Source organism: Salmo trutta, chromosome 2 (assembly GCF_901001165.1).
Source record: "Salmo trutta chromosome 2, fSalTru1.1, whole genome shotgun sequence".
In the NCBI taxonomy this organism is placed as follows: Eukaryota; Metazoa; Chordata; class Actinopteri; order Salmoniformes; family Salmonidae; genus Salmo; species Salmo trutta.
In genome coordinates this window covers 58,361,137-58,377,395 of record NC_042958.1, presented here as the reverse complement: position 1 = coordinate 58,377,395, position 16,259 = coordinate 58,361,137, and the positions used below count along the sequence as shown (strand labels likewise).

Here is a 16,259-nt window from a genome sequence, read left to right as displayed (position 1 = left end):
ATGAAGGGCCACTTGATTATTTTAAAATTGAAGAACAATGTCTTGGTATGGAAATGGCATGGCACCTTGGTGCCCACAGAAAGGTGTTATCCATAACCCCACTGTATTTTCTCCTGAGAATTAAAGATCATTCTATCCAAAATTCAGATACGCATTACACCAAATTAAAGGAGGGGAATCTGTAGGAGGTAGGAGAGATTGAAGTTAGGGCATTGTCATAAGAATACATTTACTCCCTGTGCTTCTTTCTATACGAGACCTCCCCTTCCAGCAGGCGTACTCTGGATGAACCCGTAGTAAGCAGCGAAGAAGATGGAGTTGGCACGCTTGACAGACCTACGCTGCCATTGGAACACTGTGGCGATGTAGCTGTTGTATTAAAATGGCGGCGCTGATAATCAAAAAGAGCTTTCTCAGGGAGGATGTTGGACTGTCTGGCTGCACAGATGGGCCAGGGAGATAAATACAACTTTCTGTCACTGTGGTTGGAGGAATGGATTTGCGACAGCCCCGTGGGAGAGAAACTGTTTCGTTCCTACTCTCTGATGCCCCAATCTGTCTGTTTCTCCTTTTATAGATTACTATTCAAGCTAGATTTCCACAATAAAACATGTTTTTATGACTTCAGATATTAGGGCCATGTTTTAGAAATGGACACAGGTAATAGAACATGTACCTTTCCAGAAGAAAATGTGTATACTTGCTTCAGTTGTCTTAAAATCAGCAAGCACATGAATTAGCCATTGTGAGTGGAGTACTCCACCTTCAATTACCCTGTCATTCCATTGAATCAGGGCTCTGTGTGGGCGAGCAGACAGTATGAAAATGTTCTCTCTGTTCACCACATCTGGATGGATAACCTGCTTATCATAGCTAAATTCACTTGCTCTAAGAACGTCAGCCTGGGCCATCACTCTGCTCAGTGAGCTCTAACTGGTCTATACATCATCTCTGTCCAGCCACCGGACATTAGGAGTGGGTTTGTTTCTCATTCCTCTGGCTCTGTAGTGAGGTGTCAGAGCTCTCTGTATTAGAGGATGTGGGATCTATCACAGCAGTGCCCAGAGAGACAGCCAGGAGAGGGGGCAAAGATTTGACAAACATGCATTATAAATGTAAACCCCATACAAATGGATTGATCGATATAAGCTAGCCTTGGGGTTTCAGATGCTGTACCCCAATAATGACAACACTAGGTATCAAGAGCCATTTTGAGGCAATGCTAAATTCTGTTATTAACCTATGATGACACAGGGAGAGTTGCATTTGCATACTCCTCACGTTCTCTCCACCAAAACCCACTGGAGGAGAAGTTCAGAGGGAAAGGACCTCCTGGCTTTCTCCTCCAGTGGATTTTGAGGAGGCGGTGAGGAAAGGGGAGAGGACGCGAGGAGAATGCAATTGAGATTCTCCCATGGTCTACTGTGCATCGTTGTGCTTGTTCCTCCTCATCCTGCTTGTGTCGCTCTGTTCCAGGAGTATAACATCAATGGCTGGTGGGTCGGAGAGCTAAACGGTACCGTCGGTATTGTCCCTAAAGACTTCGTCCACCCTGCCTACATCCTCTGAGCTCCCAAGAGGTAGTGGAGCACTCTCATATTGTTACGATTACAGACTAATATAATGGGCTAATGTACCTTACCAGGCCTCCTGACACCCATTGAGATAACCATTGAAATAGCAGTAGAGGTCTATATTCACAGCGGTGGACTGGCCATTTAAGACATCTGGTGGCTGAAAGTAGAACTGCAATTACTGCATAGACCCAAGGTGTGAAATGTTATCAGCATTATAAGGGACACTGATATGCTCAGTAATGCTTAATTATAGCATCATTGACATAATTGAATTGGGAAATATGACTCCGTAGTGATATTAACTATATGCCAGATAAAACATACAGTCTCATACTGCACTACGACAGGAACTATGTTACTCTCTGACAGTATGTTTTTGTACTGTGCCTTACTTCCACAGTTGAGCGATGTGACTGACTACATTCCCAATACCCATCAACACTTCGAGATTCCCAAAACACTTCGAGATTGATGACAGATTGACCTTTTTTATTATTTCATAATATAGTGTAACGCTGTTAGTGTCATTTTTGCTGTATGTTTTTGTAAAGATATGCTTCATTTCCCTGCATAAATTACATTACCATGGTTCTTCTGAGGCATTTGGTGTACACGTCAAATTATGGATAATTCTGATGTCACAAAAAGGTTTCCTCTGTTCAATTGTTTCCAATGTATTTGTGCCCATGTGTGTGAATGGAAATTGCCAGACATTGAGGAAACATTATGCCCCTGTGACAAAAACAGGAAATCCTCACCTCTGGTGAACTGGGGGGGGGGGGGGGGGGGGCTGTCTATTCCATATTTTGAAGCCTACTAATTGGTGCCTTCAACAGCCTTGTGTCTGAGGCTACAGTGCTTGTTATTTTGATGCTGACTTCAAATATGTAGACCACAAGGGGTCAGGCATGCTCCCTTGTGCGATTCATTCTTTTTCAATGAAGAGTTTGAAATTGGAATACCTGAACATTTGCAATAAGAAAACGTATTTTATTAGATATTTATATTCCACAATAAAATGTACATAAGAACTTGTTTGACTGTGCATATGAAAGTCTATGGCAATATAAATGTCTGGAAGCGAAAGAAACACCTATTTAGGCGAGGTGCTGGTCATATAAATGTCTGTAAATGTCATGCACTAAAATAGACTAGATGCAAAGTACAGGTGGGGAAAGAAACTACAGTGCCCTCCACTAATATTGGCACCCTTGGTAAATATGAGCAAAACAGGCTGTGAAAAAAACGTCTTTATTGTTTATCCTCTTGGTCTTTCATTCAAAATATTGACAAAAATCTAACCTTTAATTAAAGTAAAATAATTGAAAATAAATTCATCATAAAACAAATATTTTTCTCAAATATATGTGTGCCACTATTATTGGAAGCCCTTCATTCAATACTTTGTGCAACCTCCTTTTGACAAGATAACTGCTCTGAGTCTTCTCCTATAATGCATAATGAGGTTGGAGAACACATGGCAAGGGGTCAGAATCTCTCCAGATCCTTCAGATTCCGAGGTCCACGCTTGTGGACTCTCCTCTTCAGCTCACCCCACATGTTTTCTATGGGGTTTAGGTTGGGGACTGGGATGCCCATGGCAAAACCTTGATTCTGTGGTCAGTGAACCTTTTTTGTGTTGATTTTGAGGTGTGCTTTGGATCATTGTCCTGCTGGAAGATCCAACCACGGCCCAGTTTAAGCTTTCTAGCAGAGGCAGTCAGGTTTTGATTTAATATTTTTGACATTTTACCTTTATTTAATTAGGCAAGTCAGATAAGAACAAATTCTTATTTACAATGACGGCCAAACTAGTGCCAATTGTGCGCCACCCTATGGGACTCCCAATCACGGCCGGATGTGATTTAGCCTGGATTCGAACCAGCGACTGTAGTGATGCCTCTTGCACTGAGATACAGTGCCTTAGACTGCTGCGCCACTCGTAAGCCCTCGGGAGGCTGTAGTGATGCTAGAGGCGTCACTACAGACCCTGGTTTGATCCCGGGCTGTATCCCAACCGGCCACGATCGGGAGTCCCATAGGGTGGCGCACAATTGGCCCAGCGTCATCTGGGTTAGGGGAGGGTTTGGTCGGGTTAGTCCATCATTGTAAAATAAGAATTTGTTCTTAACTGACTTACCTAGTTAAAGAAATAGCACTGAGATGCAGTGCCTTAGACCGCTGCGCCACTCAGATGGATACCATGTATCCTAACAAGTTGGCCAGGGCCTTTGGACGAAAAACAGCCCCACAACATCAAAGATCCACCACCATACTTTAAAGTGGAAATGAGGTACTTTCCTGCATGGCTATCTTTCCTTCGCCAAACCCAGCTTTTTTGTTTCCAAAAAGCTCTATTTTGGACTCATCTGACCATAGAACCCGGTCCCATTGAAAGTTCCAATAATGTTTGGCAAACTGTTGGCGCTTGAGTTTGATGACAGCAAAGGCTTTTCTTTTATGGCAACCCTCCCAAACAACTTGTGGTTATGTAGATGGAGTCTGATTGTGGTGTTGGAGAATTTCTAGGGGTCCCAATAATTGTGACACATGTTTCAGAGTAAAATATTTATTTCACTTTTCTTTTTTTTTCCTCTCAATCATTTTACTTAGATTTTTGTGAATATCTTGAAAGGCAGAAATTTTTTCACATCCTGTTTTGCTCATATTTACCAAGGGTGCCAATATTAGTGGAGGGCACTAACATTTTATTTCCAAGTAATATTATATTCCACAGAAATATTGTCATCAATAGGTGCATTCCTAGTTTGTTTTTGACTATTTTTAGGTTGGTATATTGCCCTTGTATATCCTTGTATGAACTACCTAAGTGAAAAAAAAAGTCTGGTAATCATCTACATAACATAAAAGGGGTTCTTCAAACAACTGCTATGCCACTTAAATAAACTAATGCACTGTTAAAATGCTGAATATGAGAACAAACATCCCCAACATTGCAAAACACTGTACAGTGTGTTTGGGACTTTTGCCATTGAAGACCATAACATTGAAACCATTAGAACTGCTGTAGCCTGATGGTTTGCTTTTTCAACAGGAATGGTCTAACTAATCCAGACCTTTTCTGAAGGGAATAAACCACACACATGGTTCATTTCCTGGACACAGATTAAGCCCAAGAGAAGGACTGGCTTAAATTGTGAGGATGATCATGAGCAAAAGCTTTTGGTTGTCTTCCCAAAGTTGCAAAGAAAATGTTGCAATCCATTTAATAAATACAAGAGACTAGCCAAACTGATGACATGGTGTGGCAGTAGCAGGAACAGCAACATTACATAATAAGAAAAAGCAATACTACAAGGCGCAGCTCCATGTCAGACATAGCAAACTGATACTGTATACTGGTTATTGGGGTGGGATTGGTGTAGTGTGGGGGGGTCCATGGGTGGATTTGGATCACGTCTTACTCATTTGTCAGGAAGAATGATGGTTCAAATAGGATGTTAGGTACTGTATTTATTTCTCAGAGATCAAATTATATTTCCACAAAATAATGTTTCAGGAATAAAACTTCTGTTTCTAACTACAGAAATAATTTCAGTACAATTCTTGTGCTTTTAGGTGGAACGACACTCATCCCCGTTTGTTCAAGCTGAACCCAGAAACCGCCCCACAACAGCAACACAGAATGCCTAAGGGAATGCATGCAGGATGACACTTTTTCCCCACAGAAGTTATGAATAAAACACAGTCAAAGTTGATTGCATGATACGTTATAAGTGTCTTGAGTAACTTTCACCCACTCCAAACTCATAATCACGTTTTAACAGCGTCACAGTTCTGGATCACACAGCATTCAGAAGGCATGTGAATTAACTGCCAAATTATTTGCCACATTAATGCCATTGGGGCAACACAGCCGGTTGAGTTAAACAGACTAATTCCCTCTCCGACTGACACCATTGGTCCGCTGAGCATTGGGTACCTCAGGTGTTGTTTCTTCATGTGAGGGATCTTGGTTGGTTTCGGGATGTTGTTGCGGACTGTTTTGTGATGTCCCTTCTCAGGAGCTGACTCCATGTAGCCATTTGTCTCGTGTCCTTGTTGTCGCTCTCCTTATTACTCCCATCGGATGTTGTAGTCTCCCCATTCCCAAGACTCTCCCCGTCCTCTCCATTAATTTCCTCGTCACTCTCAACCTCTTCTGTTGTGTCCAGCTGATTATCTACTTGTTGAATGTCCAAGGGAGTCTTCTCTTGGGTTGCCTCATCGCCACTTTCCACCTCGAGATGAGCCATCGACTTCTACCTTCTGGGTTGCAACGTCTCAATTTTCTACCTCTTGGGTTGAGTCATCAACACTTTCCACCTCTCGGCTGATCTCTATGTGGGAGTTGATCTCATCCGTGTGTCCTTGGCTGTCCAGCTCAATGGCTGTTACTGTGTCTTTGTCTTTGTCCCTGTCCCCTTCTGAGGTTCTTCCTTGAGCTTCCTCCGCAGGGTTAAGGTCCTCTAGAACTGTCACCTTTAGGCAATCTTGAGGAGTTTCCTCATGGATGTCTAGCTCTGGCCTACTCTGTTTGGGAGGGATTGTCTGTGTAGTCGTGTCTGTATGGGTCTCCTCAATGACCCTCTCATTCTTCACCTCTGTTACACACTCCTCCAAGCCGGTGTCCTTTTCACAGTGCGCTTCCACAACTGTCAGCTGTTGACAATCCCCTTGGTGGTGGATCACCTCCTCATGGTCGAGCCTTTCTGGGGTAGATTCTTCATGGCCGTCCCACATAAAGATAGTCTCCACTGGGCTGTGTGTCTCCAGGACGGCCTCTACCTGGAATACATCATGGTCCTCTTGGGTGACCTCTGAGGAAGGGGTCTCACGGAGCTGTAACTCTACAGCGTCTATGTCATGGGGGTCAGCTAGGAACTTCTCAGTCCGTAGGCCCTCTGGCTCACTGGAGGTGAGGTTCACGGGGGTGAGGGGCTCTTCACATTGCAGGGTAGGTAGATGAGGAGCATAGCTGTGGGGAACGAGAAGGCCATGAAGTAACAACACTCAACATGACCTTTATACTGACATGTAAAACCTGAAATGCAAGTGTGGGTAACGAATTGACGCAGAGACTGATTTTTCACTTTAAAATGTATGTAAATAAAAAAAATACAATGATTGTAAAGTTAAACAAACCATACAACTCTATGCACAATGACTACTTTTAACAAATTCCACAAAAAGCCCTTTACTTGAAGAACAGTGCAGATGCAAAGATTGGTAACAGAATGGCGGTTTGTGCTGTCATTCTGTTACCAAACATTGCATCTGCCGGGATTCAATCCAATCGGCCCTTTTCGGCTAGGCACCATAAAGGCAATATTACCGCGGTTGCGGAGATCGCATTCAAAGTAAACGCTGCAGATGTTGGCTCAATTGGAAATTAGTTATGCGGACCGGATTGAATACTGGCCTAAAACAATGTGTTTATTGAACACACTCAAGTCTATTCGGGAGCACACCAGGAGTTTAAACTCAAAACTACACCTCATTTGTGCCTGTGTGTACAGTTGTGCTATTTGATTTGTTGACACTCCAGTCTTACCTCTCCATGGACTCATAAGGAACTGGAGTAAGACTCGGGTCCTGGGCTGAGTCCTCTTCTGAAACCTGGCCCTGATTGTATGAGCTGTAGGTGAGGATGGCCTCTGTCACAGTGTAGGGGGTGTGGCCCTGCACACAGTCCAGGATGTGACCAACCGGCAGTTGGGTTTGCAGGAAGAGGTGGAGCTGGCTATCTGACAGACACACTGTCATGCTACACACTCTGAAGAAAGACAAACATAACGTTCGCCAATGTCATGCTCAATGTTCGGGTCTCATTTTATTTGATTAGTCACGTTAAAAAAAGTTCCCTTTGTGCTCATTTCAGGTGTGACAATATAATGACCAATAGAGGGAACAACCAAGCACTATAATTGAAATGGTGAAGTCGTAGCTAATTATTAACTTATGAGAGGAACTGACTTGTCCAGAAAGGACTGCAGGCCTTTCCTCCTCTTCTCCAGGAAGTCCTCACTAGAGGAGAAGAAGGGCTTGCTGGGAAGGTCTGGGACAGGTCTATAGGACAGACAGGGACAGAAAATAACCCATAGCTCGCAGAACAGGACAACTTCACATTAAAAGTTCCAAATTATTATTTTTCTCCAAAAAAGGAGACTGGGGGGGAACATTGCTGACTTACACCAAGCCAGTGTTCTTCTGCATCCTCTTCTTGAGCCAGACAAACTCACTGTAGCGCCGGCGCACACACGACGTCTTGGCCGTGAAGGCCTTGCTGTTGGTCTGTGAGTAAAAAGAGAGGGTGCATCATAATGGGAGATATGGACAAAAAGTCACACTGTGATAAATTGATCAATGTTGCACGATAGCGATGAATACAACTTTTTTTTAAATGCACAGTTACTTTCCATTAGTGGCAGGGCTCTAGACTGACTTTTTCCAGTGCCAAGTAAGACATGAAAGAATTTAGCTATTTATCTAACATGTTCAGGGAACATGGATGGATATTTTGATGTGCAACATGTCAAAATAGGATTGAATGAGCTGCTTTATTTTGGGCTCTTTACCGATCAATATGCCTGCATATTTTTGGGGCATATTGGCCTAGGATATATGCTACATAATTCACCCACCTGAGGAAGCGGGAACTCAAAACACATGAGCTAGATTGCTAACTAAATATGATATTGGTGCTGGATAGCCATGTAATTGATCTAACCGTAATTGTAATATCCTACAAAAACGTTCATCATCTCCATTACATACTCTGCCAAGTGGTGGTATTTCCTCAATATTGAGAGTAACAATATGTTTTATACTCACAGAAAGCTGAGACTTATCTTTAACAGTAAAAGTTTTTTAAAAAAGTGTTTGGCCTCAATTACATTTTGAAATATTGCTCAACTTCCATATGTTTGTGCTTATCAGAAGGCATCTCTCCTTTCACTTCGTGCACAAAGGGGGAAGAGGGAGTGAGAGCCAGCAGCGATAACAAGACAGGCCAGATATTTTAATTGCAGGAAGTAGGTTAATGCACATTACTGTTGACCTAGCCTCATTGAGAACCAGGCTTCCCTAATTGGAAAGCTTGGTGAAGTCAATGCCACAAAGTAGCTAAAAAGGGGAAGAAAACCCGGTGCAAATCAGTGATGCCTCGCAACACGTCAAACCAATCAACTGCCTTGCTTGGGCAGAAAGTGTTCAAGCCTTACAGTCATTGGTTCCATCAGAGGAGTTGTAATGCCTTCAACTTGATTTTGTCTATAGAGCACACCTCTGGCAAAACAGAATTATGTTTTTCCTCAAGGTTTTCTTCCATTTTCTGCAATGTTGCAATCTAGCACAAGCAACAACTCTGCAAAATGGGTCCTACCCGGTCGGAAAACATTGACGAACACGCAGCACCCCTTCTACAGACATGTGGGGGAAGGGTTCTTTAAATGTAACATTCAATAAAAATTCCATCAGACAATTATAGCCGTTTCGGCTAATGCAAAATTCTCCTGACATTCAAAGTAGGCGTGAATTTGAGGTATGGCGAAGCGAGACTACTGTTGACCAAATAATGGTAAACAAAATTGCTTCGGTACTGTGTCAGTAATTTTAGGTTTATCGTCCCAGCTCTAGCCCAACCACCTTTGTCCCTAGTATTGATAACTATTTGGAGAACAAAATTGACATTTACACTGAGTATACAAAACATTAAAAACTGCTCTTTCCATGACATAGACTGACCAGGTGAAAGCTATGATCCCTTATTGATGTCACTTGTTAAATCCACTTCAAATCAGTGTAGATAAAGGGGAGGAGACAGGTTAAAGAAGGATTTTTAAGCTTTGAGACACGGATTGTGTATGTGTGCCATTCAGACGGTGAATGGGCAAGACAAAACATTTAAATGCCTTTGAACGGGTTATGGTAGTAGGTGTCAGGAGCACCGGTTTGAGTGAAGAACTGCAACTGCTGGGTTTTTCACACTCAACAGTTTCCAGTATGTGTCAAGAAAAGGTCCACCACCCAAATGACATACATACAACTCGAAACAACTGTGGGAAGCATTGCCATCAACATGGGCTAGCATCCCTGTGGAACGCTTGACACCTTGTAGAGTCCATGCCCCGACGAATTGAGGCTGTTCTAAAGGCAAAGGGGGGTGGGGGGGTGCAACTCACTAATAGGAAGGTGTTCCTAATGTTTGGCATACTCAGTGTATATTATTTTGACGTTGCACTTAACAAAATCTGAAGTGTCAGCCAGTCTTGCCGCAGAACAAGACACAGCCTGCTTCAGAGAAGCCATTTAGTCTTCAGCCATAATCAATTACCCATTGAACTGATGGCTTCTCATTGATAACATTCCGCTCTAGAAAATATTAACATCTCTCCTAGGACTTATTCTGCTTTTATCTGGTAGTGCTTAGATGACAACTTCCCCAAAGTGAGTGTGCGTTCTTACCCAAACCAAAAGACTTCGATTAACGGTGACATCCACGCTAAGGTAAAGGCTAGAAATACGGCTACCACTGAGGGTTTCTCATTAGCTAGGTTTCCATCCAATTAGCGACAGATTTATGCAAATATTCTAAAATGCACATAAAATCTGCATAAAAACAATGTCCACCATTTTCCCACTAGAGATGTGTTTCCATCAAATGTCCTTGTTACGGGTATAAGGCTATGCGTGATGCCGTAGTGCACATAAAATTCCATGTACCGAATAAAAAAATACATGTTAGGGCCTCCCGAATGTCGCAGTGGTCTAAGACACTGCATAGCAGTGCTAGTTGTGCCACTAGAGATCCTGGTTCGAGTCCAGGCTCTGTCGCAGCCGGCTGCGACCGGGAGACCGATGGGGGGGCGGCGTCCGGGTTTGGCCGGCCGGGATGTCCTTGTCCCATCGCGCTTTAGCAACTCCTGTGGCGGGCCGGGCGCATGCACCCTGACACGGTCGCCAGGTGTACGGTGTTTCTTCCGACACATTGGTGCGGCTGGCTTCCGGGTTAAGCGGACATTGTGTCAAGAAGCAGTGCAGCTTGGCTGGGTCGTGTTTCGGAGGACACACGGCTCTCGACCGTCGCCTCTCCCGTGTCCGTACGGGAGTTGCAGCAATGGGACAAGACTAACTACCAATTGGATAACACAAAACTGGGGAGAAGGGGTAAAAAAATAAGATATATTTTTTTAAATACACAAAAAAATAAACTAGTTAAATGGGTTTCCATCACATTATCAAATCTGATGGTTTTGTCACAAAAAATGTGTTATATAGCGAGGGTTTTACAATAACTTTTCCACTGGTGTCACTGATGCCACCAACTTTCTCAGTTGATGGCACCAGCACATGATTTGGTCACACACCATCTTCGCCGCTACGTGCAGATATTGACCTGACCCGTGTCCCATACTGCACACACGTTCCATACAGAACCAGGCTAATAACAACTAGCCATCTTTTCATTAGCATGTTCTTACATGGATTTATATATGTTTACTCAAACCTACTGGCCCAAACAGAATTTCGAATGGCCCATTAGTTATTTTATAAATGCATTTATTTTGGGAGATTGCAAAATATGACCTTTCATTCAAGACAGGATAAATATATTGTTTCAGGTGATAATAAAACATGTTTTCTTTAGTTACTTTTTCCTCAACTTGTTTCTCTAACTTTATAGCAAGTCAAGCTAGCTTGGTGATGAGTTGACTAGTTGAATCAAGTGTGTAGTGCTAGGGCAAAAACAAAGATGTGCACCCCTTTGGGTCCCCAGGACCAGGATAGAGAAATGCTAGAAGAGGCGCTGTTGTGCCCGCATCATGACTGTGGGTGAGTGTGGACCATGTTAAGTCCTCAGTGATGTGGACACCCGAGCATCTTAAGTTATTGATCCACTGCACAACAGCAGTGGATCCTCCCCGTTTGCGCTGCAGTGGATGGCATCCGTCTTTACAGGCTCCTGATCAATTCTCCTATTTTGTGTTTGTTTTTTTTACGCTGATTTTAACTTTTGTTTTTGACATAATGTCTCCGCCATCATTTCCTACGACTGAAACAGATTCTGGACATCAAAACAGCGATTACTAACCTTGATTTGGATGAACATTTCTACTTGAGTTGGCAGCTCTAGACAATCTGCTTACTCCGAACGAGGCCCTAATCCCTGGACTCAAATGAGGAAGCAGCGGCAAAAAGGGGCAGGTGTGTTTGACTCAGCGAAGGTCGTAGCGGGACTACTTGTATGCATCTGTGTACCATCCTTGAAAAGCGGTAACTCTAGCCTTTAGCATAGCATGGATGTCACCGTTAATCCAAGGCTTTTCGTTCGGGTAAGAACGCACTAGGGGTGACAACGATTAAATGACATAGGGATGATTAACTTTTAGAAAAAATCCCTTATTGAAAAACCTTTTATTTTACAAAATTACACAGAACAAAAATATAAACGCAACAATTTCTAAGATTTTAACGAGTTACAGTTCATATAAAGAAATCAGTCAATTTAAATAAATCCATACCACAACCTCACTGCCACCATGGGGCACTCTGTTCACAAGTAAACCGCTCGCCCACACAACGCCATACACGTTGTCGGCAATTTGCCCGGTACAGTTGAAATCGGGATTCATCTAAAAAGAGCACACTTCTCCAGCGTGCCAGTGGCCATTGAAGGTGAGCATTTGCCCGCTGAAGTTGGTCACGACACCAACCTGCAGTCAGGTCACAGGCAATCCCGCAGGTGAAGAAGCCAGATGTGGCGGTCCTGGGCTGCCGTGGTTACATGTGGTCTGCGGTTGTGAGGCCGGTTGGACGTAATGCCAAATTCTCTAAAATGATGTTGAAGGTGACTTATGGTAGAGAAATCAACATTAAATTCTCTGGCAACAGCTCCGGTCAGCATGCTAATTGCATGCTCCTTCAACTTGACATCTGTGGCATTGTTTGTGTGACACAACTTCCCATTTTAGAGTGGCCTTTTATTGTCCCCAGCACAAGGTGCACCTGTGTAATGATCATGCTGTTTAATCAGCTTCTTGATATGCTACACCTGTCAGGTGGATGGATTGTCTTGTCAATGGAGAAATGCTCACTAACAGGGATGTAAAGAAATTTGTGCACAAAATTTGAAAAAATGTTTTTGTGCATACGAAACATTTCGGGAATTTTTTATTTTAACTCATGAAACATGGGACCAACACTTTACATGTCGTGTTTATATTTTTATTCAGTGTAAAATCATGGTGCAGTTACCACAAAAATCTACCACTAACAGGCTGTGATCATCAACATCATAAAGGGAAAATTAAACAAATACCTAATGCAACAATGCTTTTTGTGTTTAGTAGTAGGAGATATGCATCTTTCAAATTATTTGCCTTGGATATAAAGCGCTCCGCACGTCATGGTCATTAACAAATGGAAAAATGGTAGAGTGCGAGACAGGGAAGCAACAGCAGTGAAGTCGTGTATGGCAATAGGCTACTTTGAGAAGTTAAATGAGAAGGTGATGAAATGCAAACTTTGCGAGGTGGACTTGTGCTACAGTGGCAGTACAGGTGGAGTGCTGAAAGGGTTGACCCAACCCATTGCTGCCAGGATGGAGTGAGAAAATCACAGCACTGATTTACAGAAATTATTGAAGTTCAATGGTAGAGGATGTCAGCTTCAATACACTAATCTCCCTCAGGAGGCTGAATAGGTTTAAATATGCTATTGGTACTCCTTGTATATAGCTGACATTCTTGTGTGTTTCATTTTCTTTTACAAGCCCTTCCTCAATGATGCAAAGTTAAAGAAAATAAAACACACATGAATGTCAGCTATATAAAAGCAGCAACAGCGTGTATGTGAGTATGTGGATAGAGCTTGCCAGGTGGTCGTAGAGACAACAGTCCATGGCTTGGGTGGCTTAAGTCTGGCTATTTCCTTGTAAGAGAGCTTGTAAGTAAGCATTTCACCTGTTGTATTCGGCACATATAAAAAATGTTCTGCATTATGTCATTCTGATGACTGAATCAAGCACATAGGCTAATGTCAGGAAGGGACAAGGACAGTACAGATTAAGAATTTGAACTGCAGGATTCCATTGTGTTTACAGAGAACAAAGTCAACACTAGATTGTCAAGCAATTTGAATAACGCCGTCCAATGCAAGACTTCACTCTCACAGTCACACAGTATCTGCGCATGTGCAAGGGTTCGCTTCATGCTGTTACAGCGTGGTAGCCAGGGCACCAAAACAGCGGAGAAGTCTGCATCGACATCATGTCGCCGAGTCTACTTTTAAGCATCCAGTTTCTCCAGCTAGCCAGCGCAAAATTTGGTTATGGCTTCGAGAATAAGTCTACATCAAAATAGCTTGATGCTGGTTTAGCAATTCATCACCATGAGTCAAACATCATGGGGAGAGAAAAGTAAACTGCAGAGATTAACAAAAGGCACATGATCATTGTAGAATTCATAACAAATATGTTTACCTCTGAGGATTTCTGTAAAGCATATTCAGTTAATCAAGTATATTCATAACGTAATTTGTCTAGTTGATCAAAGTGTTTATTAGTATTTAGAAATGGAACTTCGACGTAGTGGGAAACATCATGTGTATAAGCATGTGAATTGAAAATAATTTGGCCTTGAGCTGGGCCTTAAGCAGCCAGCAGCAAATCACATTTGTGCAGTGCGTGAAGAGTATAATGGACAGCTATGGAAAATGACCAGTTGATATGTGGGAGTCATGTGCTGGTTGGAAAGTATATATAGAAATTTCTGTAACATTCATATTTTTGTGCATTTTCTTATGACACTTCTGGTTTATAAACGTTTGAAAGTCAGAGGTTTTGTCTCTGGGTCTGTTAAAAGGAAAATGATTAGGAATAGAGTACAAGATGTATCCTTCCATCACCTCCAGCATTCCAACCCACAGGCCATCCACTTTAGTGACATGTAGGTTAATTTGGTGATAGGAGTAGTAATTTGTTTTTCCTGGTCCTGACTCATCTATGACAAATGCACATAATGAGTAAAGAAATGCCAAACTAGCCCTTTCTGATGACTTGGGATCTACAGCTCTAATAAGGACTTACGCACACAGAGACAACTGCTTCTTTGTCAAGTTTAGACAGTGAATGGACACTCACGTGTAGGAATATCTTGAAATCAACGTACGAATTCCAAGACCCGTCATTCTGAACCCGAGGATCTTGGACCCGCACAGCAACAAACTCCTGCAGAGACAAACAAGACTGCTTTCACTAACAGAGTTTGTGTAGCTAAATTGGTGAATCAACAGCTTGCAAAGCTAGGAGGAAGTGATACAACATGGTGTTTATGGTTCCATGTCATGGGGACAATCTCAATTGAGCATCCTCGGGTCCTCTCCTCGCCTCCTTCTCAAAACCCATTGGAGGATTAGGTCAGAGGGGCGGGACCTTTACATTTCTCATCAATGGATTTAGATAAGGAGGCAAGGACACGAGGAGTATGCCATTGAGATTCTCCCATGGATGGCTCGACACTACTGTATATCCTTTTTTCACCCAACAGTTTTGTTTACCAGAGCATACAGTGGAGAAAAGTGTCAGAGTAAATGGGGAGAGAATGAGGGTAACTTACATCTTCTTCGTGATTCTTAATCATCATTCAGAGTATCTGTTATTCCCTTGGAGTGCAATCTGTGTAATAAAAACAAAAAGAGTATGTTTTTAGTTCCACCTCTAAAAAACAATATATCGGCAGATATATCGGTGACTTTGCTGCCTCCGTAAAATATGTATTGGAATCGGAAGCAAAAATCTAATTTCGGTCGGACTCTAATTTACATATTTTCGTGATTCTTAATAATCGTTCCGTAGGCTACGCTGCACATGATACATCTGCCAAACGAAGAAGAAACCACAAAATGCAAGAATCAATATCAACGAGTCAGCAAAGGGGAAAACTCTGCCAATGCTTCTCTTCCACAGGTGGCACCTCTCACCGCTCAAGTCTCACTAAAGCACTCAGTCACATGAGGACATCGGTTTGGGGCCGCAATAATCTTTGTGAAAAACGTACGCATGGACAGCTCAAATGGAGTTAGTCTTTTGCTTCTCTTTGCTGTTAACCATGGGAACAGAAGATTGGGGATGAATTCCTTCACTTGCTCTTTGCCCTCAAGATGACCCCCCTCCTCGTCTTGATAGCACCGAGACGCAATAGGTTTAACTCCTCCACCACCAACCACTCCTGTGTAAAAAAAAAAAAAAGTATTTGCTCTAGCCACATTGTAAAAACAAATGTTGATACAATTCAAAAGTCACTGACACCAACGTTTGTTTACCCACACTCCCTAGCTAGACTAATTTCTGATGAATCATGTTTTGGAATGACAACTTGGGCTAGGCTAGCTGGTTACTTTCATATGTAGTCAAAGTACATTTTAAACGTCTTCTTAAAACTGTGTTTTGAAAGAGCCACAAATAATTAGCCAGTTAACATTAGCTATTCAGAGTTGAGCGCTCCGACCGATATTTATAAACACTAATTCTACAAGTGTCGAATTGCAAGCAAATGTCGTAGCTTCAATCAATACAAAGATCTGCGGAAGTCTATGCAGTTTCGACGAAATTGTAATTTACTGAAATCATGCTTTGGCATCAATTGAGACGCAATTTCCGTTTCCGGGCAAACTCAAAGCCTT

At 42.5% G+C, this 16,259-nt stretch overlaps 2 protein-coding genes across 6 annotated transcripts in view; one reads left to right on the top strand and one right to left on the bottom strand.

Moving 5' to 3' along the window:
- Positions 1-2,612, top strand: part of LOC115158608 (src kinase-associated phosphoprotein 1) — a 34,619-nt gene extending 32,007 nt beyond the window's left edge. Inside the window, exons 12-13 of the mRNA XM_029707774.1 lie at positions 1,477-1,580; positions 1,978-2,612. Of these exons, the coding sequence (XP_029563634.1) occupies positions 1,477-1,569 (93 nt within the window). The 3' untranslated portion in view covers positions 1,570-1,580; positions 1,978-2,612. The remainder of the gene's footprint in view (positions 1-1,476; positions 1,581-1,977) is intronic.
- A 1,518-nt stretch (positions 2,613-4,130) lies between these two features.
- LOC115158581 (uncharacterized) lies at positions 4,131-16,205 on the bottom strand. 5 transcript variants are annotated; one of them, XM_029707726.1, is made up of 8 exons: positions 15,904-16,205; positions 15,635-15,805; positions 15,194-15,252; positions 14,719-14,805; positions 7,771-7,871; positions 7,554-7,646; positions 7,132-7,353; positions 4,131-6,555 (listed from the first exon to the last, which is right to left on the bottom strand). In XM_029707726.1, the coding sequence occupies exons 3-8, from the start codon at positions 15,218-15,220 to the stop codon at positions 5,862-5,864; spliced, it is 1,224 nt and encodes a 407-aa protein (XP_029563586.1). In that variant the 5' UTR covers positions 15,221-15,252; positions 15,635-15,805; positions 15,904-16,205; the 3' UTR covers positions 4,131-5,861. The 5 variants fall into 5 exon arrangements, with proteins under 5 accessions (XP_029563586.1, XP_029563605.1, XP_029563613.1 ...); XM_029707745.1 differs by having other exon boundaries at positions 15,996-16,205; XM_029707753.1 differs by having other exon boundaries at positions 15,400-16,205.
- Between the last annotated feature and the right edge of the window lie 54 nt (positions 16,206-16,259).